The sequence below is a fragment of the Oncorhynchus mykiss genome, chromosome 6 (genome assembly GCF_057628025.1).
Source record: "Oncorhynchus mykiss isolate SJ-2025 chromosome 6, ASM5762802v1, whole genome shotgun sequence".
NCBI lineage: Eukaryota > Metazoa > Chordata > Actinopteri > Salmoniformes > Salmonidae > Oncorhynchus > Oncorhynchus mykiss.
Genome location: NC_143027.1, coordinates 7,615,001 through 7,625,498, shown reverse-complemented (window position 1 = coordinate 7,625,498; position 10,498 = coordinate 7,615,001). Strand labels below are relative to the sequence as shown.

The 10,498-nt window shown below is 44.0% G+C and overlaps 1 protein-coding gene across 1 annotated transcript in view; it reads left to right on the top strand.

Annotated features, from left to right (window-relative positions):
* Window positions 1-5,404: 5,404 nt before the first annotated feature.
* The window catches only part of LOC110525209 (protein-lysine 6-oxidase), a 7,939-nt gene continuing 2,845 nt past the window's right edge, over window positions 5,405-10,498 (top strand). Inside the window, exons 1-4 of the mRNA XM_036979331.2 lie at window positions 5,405-6,236; window positions 6,388-6,496; window positions 7,949-8,080; window positions 10,137-10,293. Coding sequence (XP_036835226.2) covers window positions 5,600-6,236; window positions 6,388-6,496; window positions 7,949-8,080; window positions 10,137-10,293 — 1,035 coding nt within the window. The 5' untranslated portion in view covers window positions 5,405-5,599. The remainder of the gene's footprint in view (window positions 6,237-6,387; window positions 6,497-7,948; window positions 8,081-10,136; window positions 10,294-10,498) is intronic.

Below are 10,498 nucleotides of genomic sequence, written 5' to 3'. Positions count from 1 at the left end.
ATCCCTCTCTATCGTCATTCTTCTGTCTTCCACTGTATCCCTCTCTACCGTCATTCTTCTGTCTCTTACTGTATCCCTCTCTACCGTCATTCTTCTGTCTCTTACTGTATCCCTCCCTATCGTCATTCTTCTGTCTCTTACTGTATCCCTCTCTACCGTCATTCTTCTGTCTCTTACTGTATCCCTCTCTACCGTCATTCTTCTGTCTCTTACTGTATCCCTCCCTATCGTCATTCTTCTGTCTCTTACTGTATCCCTCCCTATCGTCATTCTTCTGTCTCTTACTGTATCCCTCTCTACCGTCATTCTTCTGTCTCTTACTGTATCCCTCCCTATCGTCGTTCTTCTGTCTCTTACTGTATCCCTCTCTACCGTCATTCTTCTGTCTCTTACTGTATCCCTCTCTACCGTCATTCTTCTGTCTCTTACTGTATCCCTCTCTACCGTCATTCTTCTGTCTCTTACTGTATCCCTCTCTACCGTCATTCTTCTGTCTCTTACTGTATCCCTCTCTACCGTCATTCTTCTGTCTCTTACTGTATCCCTCTCTACCGTCATTCTTCTGTCTCTTTTATGTAGCAGGCGTAAAAGAAACACAGACAGACGAGTAGATGCACAATGGATTATGGTCATTGGAGTTAATTACCACGTTTTCTGAACTATAGAATATTGGCCTGTTGGAAACTACAACTCCCTACTACATCGCACAGTTCGGGCTTGGGCTGACTTATCTCTACAGAAACTGTGCATTGAGCTAAAAAACAACAACAACCTGAATGAAATGGAATTCAAATAATCTAATCTACATTGGGTCAATTTAGTAGTTGTAAAATAGAAAAAATAATTAATAATTGAAATCGCTCAGCACTACCAGCCAGAGGTATTGCTGATCACCATACACATGATTTATAGCAGTCTCCTTAAAGCACCACTGACACCTCATAACGTTCATCATTAAGTCCCACGTTTACCTTTCCTTTTCAAAAGGTTTTCAGTTTCGTAAGAGGGAAGTATATGCCGATTCTTTACTGTACCAAGTCCTCACACATTTTGTTTTACAGGCACTGATAATGGAAAGAGCATTCCCATTGTGTCAGTTTTCCATTTAGTTTATGTGTCCTGTATGATACAGGCTGCCTGTGGGCCCAGGGAGAGCTGCCTCATTATAGAAGGTGATTAAAGTGGGGGCGCTGAATGTGGAACACCTGCAACTCGTTGAAATGAGACCGGGCTACCTTGTATATTTGGAAGGAAATGCCAAACATACGATGAAGTGGGTTCACTTTGATCTTTACACAGATGCTATAAAACGAGTCTGGTTCGGTCGTCTCACTTTTTTTTGGTTAAGTGCAGAGGCATGGTAAAAACTCTTAAAACGGGCTACTGCAGGTTCTGATTTGGGGAAGATTTATTCCATGTAGTGGTCTTTCCGAGCGGTCAGTAGGTCCACTTGAACAGGAACCTGGACACCGTCGTTTAAACTGCATCCTGTCTTATATCAGCAATATACACTGAGTATAGAGAACATGAAGAATCCAGGTGACAGCTACATGTGTTCTTTTATTAAGGTCACTTGTTCAATCCACTTCCATCAGTGTAGATGGAGAGGTGGAGACAGGTTAAAGAAGGATATTTAAAGCCTACAGATATGGATTGTGTATGTGTGTCACTCAGAGGTTGAGTGGGCAAGACATACGATTTAAGTGCCTCTGAACGGGGTATGGTAGTACAGTGCATTCGGAAAGTATTCAGACCCCTTCACCTTTTCCACATGTTGTTACGTTACAGCATTATTCTAAAATGGATTAAATCATTTGTTTTCCTCATCAATGTACACACAATAACCCATAATGACATCACAATACCCCGTAATGACATCACAATACCCCATAATGACATCACAATACCCCATAATGACATCACAATACCCCATAATGACATCACAATAACCCATAATGACATCACAATAACCCATAATGACATCACAATAACCCATAATGACAAAGTGAAAAACAGGATTTTAGAAATGCTTGCAATTGTATTACAGATAAAAACAGAAATACCTTATTGACATAAGTATTCAGACCCTTTGCTATGAGACTCAAAATTGAGCTCAGCTGCATCCTGTTTCCATAGATCATCCTTGAGATGTTTCTACAACTTGATTGGAGTCCAACCTGTGGTAAATCCATGATTTGGAAAGGCACACACCTGTTTATATAAGGTCCCACAGTTGACAGTGCATGTCAGAGCGCAAACCAAGAGATGAGGTTGTAGGAATTGTCCGTAGAGCTCTGAGACAGGATTGTGTCGAGGCACAGATCTGGGGAAGGGTACCAAAACATTTCTGCAGCATTGAAGGTCCCCAAGAACACAGTGGCCTCCATCATTCATAAATGGAAGAAGTTTGGAACCACCAAGACTCTTCCAAGTGCTGGCCGCCCGGCCAAACTGAGCAATCGCCTGAGAAGGACCTTGGTCAGGGACGTGACCAAGAACCCGATGGTCACTCTGACAGAGCTCCAGACTTCCTCTGTGGAGATGGGAGAACCTTCCAGAAGGACAACCATCTCTGCAGCACTCCACCAATCAGATTTTTATGGCAGTGGCCAGACAGAAGCCACTCCTCAGTAAAAGGCACATGACAGCCCACTTGGAGTTACCCAAAAGGTACCAAATGGACTCTCAGACCATGAGAAACAAGATTCTCTGGTCTGATGAAACCAAGATTGAACACTTTTGCCTGGAGGAAACCAGGCACCGCTCTTCACCTTGCTAATACCATCTCTACGTTGAAGCACAGTGGTGGCAGCATCATGCTGTGGGGATGTTTTTCAGCAGCAGTGACTGAGAGACTAGTCAGGATCAAGGGAAAGATGAACGGAGCAAAGTACAGAGAGATCCTTGATGAAAACGTGCTGCAGAGCGTTCAAGACCTCAGACTGGGGTGAAGGTTCACCTTACAACGGGACAATGACCCTAAGCACACAGCCAAGACAACACAGAAGTGACTTAGGGACAAGTCTCTGAATGTCCTTGAGTGGCCCAGCCAGAGCCCGGACTTGAACCTGATCCAACATCTCTGGAGAGACCTGGAAATAGCTGCGCAGCAATGCTCCCAATCCAACCTGACAGAGTTTGAGACGATCTGCAGAGAAGAAACTTCCGAAATAGAGGTGTGCCAAGCTTGTAGTGTCATACCCAAGAAGACTCAAGGCTGTAATCGCTGCCAAAGGTGCTTCAACAAAGTTCTGAGTAAAGGGTCTGAACTTATGTAAATGAGATTTCAGTTTTATTTTTATATACATTTGTAGTCATTTCTACAAACCTGTTTTTGCTTTGTCATTATGGGGTATTGTGATGTCATTATGGGGTATTGTGATGTCATTATGGGGTATTGTGATGTCATTATGGGGTATTGTGATGTCATTATGGGGTATTGTGATGTCATTATGGGGTATTGTGTGTAGATTGATGAGGGGGGGGGGGGGGAAACGATTTGATCCATTTAGAATAAGGCTGTAACGTAACAACATGTGGAAAACATCCGAATGCACTGCAGGTGCCAGGCTCACCGGTTTGTGTCAAGAACTGCAACGCCTCTGTTTTTTTTCACACTCAACCGTTTCCTGTGTGTATCAGTGTATGTAGATTTGTTGTGTTACCCATTTGAATGAATCAACAAGTAGCACAAATAGAGAGAACACTTCCATTCAGACCTGGTATGCAAATGCAATAATTCAAGCATTTCGCTACACTTGCAAAAACATCTGCTAACCATGTGTATGTGACCAGGAAAATTTGATTTGATGGAAGCTTGTGCAAAGCCAATGGTTGTGCATGAAAATGATATGGATCAATTAGTAGTTAATAGTCTAACAATATCCACCATGTACTGAACCTGGTGGCTGTTACTGTCAGGTGAACTCTGTGGCAGCCAGGTTCACGTGTTGTGAGGGGGGGGGCTAACCTCTGTGACAGCCAGGTTCACTTGTTACGAGGGGGGGGGGGCTAACCTCTGTGGCAGCCAGGTTCACTTGTTACGAGGGGGGGGGGGGGGCTAACCTCTGTGGCAGCCAGGTTCACTTGTTACGAGGGGGGGGGGGGGCTAACCTCTGTGGCAGCCAGGTTCACTTGTTAGGGGGGGGGGGGTAACCTCTGTGGCAGCCAGGTTCACTTGTTATGAGGGGGGGGGGGGAGGGCTAACCTCTGTGGCAGCCAGGTTCACTTGTTACGAGGGGGGGGGGGGGGCTAACCTCTGTGGCAGCCAGGTTCACTTGTTAGGGGGGGGGGGTAACCTCTGTGGCAGCCAGGTTCACTTGTTATGGGGGGGGCTAACCTCTGTGGCAGCCAGGTTCACTTGTTATGAGGGGGGGGGGGGGGGGGGGGGTAACCTCTGTGGCAGCCAGGTTCACTTGTTATGAGGGGGGGGGGGGGGGGTAACCTCTGTGGCAGCCAGGTTGACTTGTTAGGGGGGGGGGGGTAACCTCTGTGGCAGCCAGGTTCACTTGTTATGGGGGGGGCTAACCTCTGTGGCAGCCAGGTTCACTTGTTATGAGGGGGGGGCTAACCTCTGTGGCAGCCAGGTTCACTTGTTATGATGGGGGGGGGGGGGGGGGTAACCTCTGTGGCAGCCAGGTTCACTTGTAATGAGGGGGGGGGGGGTAACCTCTGTGGCAGCCAGGTTCACTTGTTATGAGGGGGGGGGGGGGGTAACCTCTGTGGCAGCCAGGTTCACTTGTTATAGGGGTGGGGGGGTGATACTTAGCCTACTGAATCATTTATTTAAAGGTAACCTAAATACCAAAGATGGTATCAAGGACTAAGAAGAGGTAATTTCTTGCTATAACAGTAAAAGTGTCACAGGCCTACAAGACAAGTAAAGCAAACGAAGACAACACATAACCATCAAGGTTTGGAAACCAACTCACCGTTCCAGGGCAGCCAAGAACTACTTGGTGTGTGAGGGAACACCACAAATTATATCTCCCTAAAAAGTGTGAAAGGCATCGAGAGAGAGAGAACAAAGAGACAAATCTTACACAAGTCAACAACAATTCTCAGAACTCAATTTGATTTTGATCAATCCTCTTTCACCTACGACTGTTTTTTGTCTTTCAAAATGTAGCTTCTACGAAATCTTCTGAAATATTTGAAAAGCAAAACTACTCATTTTATTTTATAATGTAGAGAAGTTTTGTTCCCTGTGAATACACAGAACAACATTTATAGTAAGGCAATACTTAGTATTATAAAACCGGATGTGTATTACACCACTGACACCATTATTGTTATATGAATTCATGGGACGTGACGTGCCCGTGCTAGTGCCAACCACTTCCACTTCCTCGGCAGCGCGCATGCGGATGTCACTTGTGTAACTGTTCCAGAAACTTTAAAACTCACACCCCTCCATCACACTCCACTTGCGCGTTCAAGATGCGAGATTGCCTGAGCAATAGTTCCTCTCGCTACAGGCCTACATTTGATTCTGCTCGGTTAGTGAGAGAACATTCTCCAAAATTCTGCTTCCTAACAAATTATATTTAATTTTGTATTTTTCCATGTGGATATATCATTCACTCATTTGATTAGTATAATGAGGGGTCTTGGCTTTGAAGCCTGTTTATTGTCGTTGACACAGCTATGCATCCTCAGTTGCATAATGCAAACAGTTCTTACGCAGGATGCTTCGCCATCAGCAGCTTTAAGGCAGAGAATGCCATGGCAACACAACGGGCAGGTGTTTAGTATACTTAGCCACGGTTCTGAATATCAGCCATCGGGACGAAGAGACCGAAAAACAGGTTCAGCTCAACGGAATCACATAGTTGTCGTTATCAACAATAATGAGACGGCTGAAGAGACGAATGTGCACAGATACCCTGCGCCAAGAGGCTCTCCAAGGCGGCCAGCGCCGGGTGTGCAATTACGCACCGCGCGTCGACGTCCTAGTGGGGCGATTAGACATGAAAGACCCCAAGAGAACCGGGAGACTGCTTCAAGACCTTCAACATCAAATCCCACCGACGACAAACCCACATCTACTAACTCTCCACCACTGACTAATTTGAGAAGAGAGGATATGATGGTTGGAGATGACCCGAACAACCCCTATAAATCCATTGGTTATAATCCCTATAACCCCTATTATAATTATTACGATGCTTACTACAGACCCAGAGCCAGAAGCAGAGAGCCGCATGGTTATGGCACAAGTTATCATCAACACGGAGGTAAGTGCAATATTTCCCTTCCAGTAATTCACTTTTTTAAATGCGTTTTTTTTCTCACACACACATTTGTAAGGCATTTTATTTCAATAAAACATTTTAACAGCTTGCTTTAGGCTACTTAATAATATTGCATTTGTTACATGATTGACAGGTCTCCCTGACTTGGTGCCTGACCCATACTATATTCAAGTTTCCTCCTATATCCAGAGGTCGCCCATGTACAATCTGAGATGTGCAGCCGAGGAAGGTTGCCTCGCAAGGTATTCTCATACTGCAGTGACCATTCCACTCCACACTGAGTGTACAAAACATTAAGAACACCTGCTCTTTCCAGGACATAGTCTGTCCAGGTGAATCCAGGTGAAAGCTATGATCCCTTATTGATGTCACTTGTTAAATCCACTTTAATCCGTGTAAATGAAGGGAAGAAGACACGCTAAAGAAGGATTTTTTTAAGCCTTCAGACAATTAAGACATGCATTGTGTATGTGTGTGCCATTCAGAGGGTGAATTTAAGTGCCTTTGAACGGGGTATGGTAGTAGGTGCCAGGCGCACCGGTTTGAGTGTCACGAACTGCAACGCTGCTGGGTTTTTCATGCTTCAAGTTTCCTGTGTGTTTTAACCATGGTCCACTACCCAAAGGACTTGCAGCCAGCTTGACACCTTGTAGAGTCCATGCCCCGATTCATTGAGGCTGTTTTTGAGGGCAAAGGGTTCTTAAATGTTGTTATTTGTATTTTTTTGTTATCCAATTCCGATCTTGTCTCAATGCTGCAACTTCCCAACGGGCTCGGGAGAGGCGAAGGTCGAGTCGTGCGTCCCCCGAAACATGACCCGCCAAACCGCGCCTCTTAACACTCGCTTAACCCGGAAGCCAGGCGCACCAATGTGTCGGAGGAAACGCTGTTCAACTGATGACCAAAATCTAACTGCAGGCGCCCGGCCGGCCACAAGGAGTCACTAGAACACAATGAGCCAAGTAAAGCCCCCCCCCCCAGCCAAACCCTCCCCTAACCCGAACAATGGTGGGCCGCCCTATGGGACTCCCGGTCACAGCCGGTTATGACACAGCCTGGGATTGAACCCAGGTCTGTATTGAAACCTCAAGCACTGCGATGCAATGCCTTTGACCACTGCACCACTCGGGAGGCTTGGGCAAAGGCTTCTTCATGTTTTGTACACCCAGTGTATATAGCTAGGTGTTTTTACCAAGTCCAGACATGAAATGACTCTTTAGATGTGTATCTATGCTGAACTCCAACGTAAAGAATATTTCAATTCTTTATTGAGAAATTACAATAGGGATATAGCTACGGAGAGGAAAGTTGTTAGGGTCTACCAGGGATTGAACCCTGGTGTGTACATGTGTTGAGAGAGCGGGGAGTGTTACCACTCAGTCATGGTTCTGACACTTATTACAGTAGTTAAACCCATAGTAGCTGTATATTCATTAACAGTAGTAACCGACAGTGCCAGACTCCAGTTTCCTTTCAGCAGTTCAAAAGGACATTTAGGAATCAATTTAGGAATCAATTGAATTAATTCAATTATTTAGTTAATCGTGAAGACTATGGGTCAAGAATGATTGGACTAGAGTTCCTGGAATGTAAAAAGTTGTATAATAAATGAATTGAGACATGAATAAAGTGCATTAACATATGAACTATTTGAATGTCTAAGAGAGCATATGTTTTCCTCTGTGACGGGACAGTTCTGCTCAGGGCGTGGCCGACTACGACACCCGGGTGCTGCTGCGGTTCCCCCAGCGCGTGAAGAACCAGGGCACTGCTGACTTCCTGCCCAGCAAACCTCGCTATGCCTGGGAATGGCACAGCTGCCATCAGTGAGTTGTGGATAATGATGCATAAACATGTATGAATAGATTCAGATTCAGAGATTCAGATTCATATTCAGAGATTCAGATTCAGAGATTCAGATTCAGAGATTCAGATTCAGAGATTCATATTCATATATTCATATTCAGATTCAGATTCAGAGATTCAGATTCAGAGATTCAGATTCAGAGATTCATATTCATATATTCATATTCAGATTCAGATTCAGAGATTCAGATTCAGAGATTCAGATTCAGAGATTCAGATTCAGAGATTCAGATTCAGAGATTCATATTCATATATTCATATTCAGAGATTCAGATTCAGATATTCAGATTCAGAGATTCAGATTCATATTCAGATATTCAGATTCAGAGATTCATTTTCAGATATTCAGATTCAGAGATTCAGATTCAGAGGTTCAGAGATTCATATTCATATATTCAGATTCAGAGATTCAGATTCAGAGATTCAGATTCAGATTCAGATTCACTATCCACCAGGGGGGAAATTCATTTGGACACGTGGTTAAAAAGACGGTACGTAAAACAAACTACAGAAAATAATTCATTCAAATTTCTAAAGCTACACATTTAAAAGTGCAATATGGTGCATACAGGAGGAAACAACAGACTATTATACTGGAGGAACAGACTATTATACTGGATGAAACAACAGACTATTATACTGGAGGAAACAACAGACTATTATACTGGATGAAACAACAGACTATTATACTGGAGGAAACAACAGACTATTATACTGGATGAAACAACAGACTATTATACTGGAGGAAACAACAGACTATTATACTGGAGGAAACAACAGACTATTATACTGGATGAAACAACAGACTATTATACTGGAGGAAACAACAGACTATTATACTGGATGAAACAACAGACTATTATACTGGAGGAAACAACAGACTATTATACTGGAGGAAACAACAGACTATTATACTGGAGGAAACAACAGACTATTATACTGGAGGAAACAACAGACTATTATACAGCCTAGTGGCTGCTGGGAATAACAGAGTCCTCATATCTGCATACTGGAGGAAACAACAGACTATTATACAGGGGGGAATAACAGAGGAATAACAGAGTCCCCATATCTGCATACTGGAGGAAACAACAGACTATTATAAAGCCTAATGGCTGTTGGAATAACAGAGTCCCCATATCTGTCTGTTTTAATTTCCTTTTGAAGAAGTCTTTTTCCCCTTGTCCAGCTGCTGCTGTGACTGAGTTTTGAGTGAAGGGGATGAGTACTGTCCTGTAAAATGTTTTTCAAGTTTTAGGAGGATGAGTTTTGAGTGAAGGGGATGAGTACTGTCCTGTAAAATGCTTTTCAAGTTGTAGGAGGATGAGTTTTGAGTGAAGGGGATGAGTACTGTCCTGTAAAATGCTTTTCAAGTTTTAGCAGGATGAGTTTTGAGTGAAGGGGATGAGTACTGTCCTGTAAAATGCTTTTCAAGTTTTAGGAGGATGAGTTTTGTGTACAGGTTGGAGACCCGATTCTTGATCTATAACCAATGATCCTTCCCGCCGTCTTGATCAAGCGCTGAAGCTTGACTTGGTCTTGCACACGCATATCAGACCGAAGGACAGCACACTCTGCAGGACAGATTTATAGAACATTCATAAAGATCTGGCGGTCGACGTTATGGTTCAGTTTGCCTAAAAATGTATATCTGTTGTCATTGCGTCTGTACACTACAGATAGTCAGTATCATATGATGCAAAACGCATCCTCATCAGTTGTTTGCTCTTTCTTCAAAAACTTGCCCGCTGACATATTGGGGAATTGTATTAACAGTGGACTAATGAACAAAATACTAAAATATATATTTTGATGTAACTATCCCTTTAAGCAGGTTTCCATAAGCCTGTACAGTTTCACAGGCATGGGGTGTGGTGGAGAGAGCTCTCAACAGATCTACACAGACTAGTGTGTATAGGTTATTACTGCGCTTGCAATACCAACATTGAAAGCAGTGCATTATTAAGAGGTCTGTGTGGTCTGGTCATTGATGGGGATACGTCCCGTGTATTCCAGTCACTTCCATAGCATGGACGAGTTCAGTCTGTACGAGCTGCTGGAGACCGGCTCAGAGAGGAGCGTGGCCGAGGGACACAAGGCCAGCTTCTGTTTGGAGGACACGTCATGTGACCCGGGATACTACAGACGCTTCGCCTGCACGTCTCACACTCAGGTCTGTTATTACTGTATCGGCACCCTATGTTTTTCCCCATATAGTGCACTACTTTCTTATCAGGGTCCATAGGGCTCTGGTCAGAAGTAGTGCACTATATAGTGAATAGGGTGCCATGTGGGATACAATCCTGTGATCATCACCTTATGCTCCACTATAATACTAGCCCATTAAACAGCATGCAATATGTGGGTTTTTTCTTCAC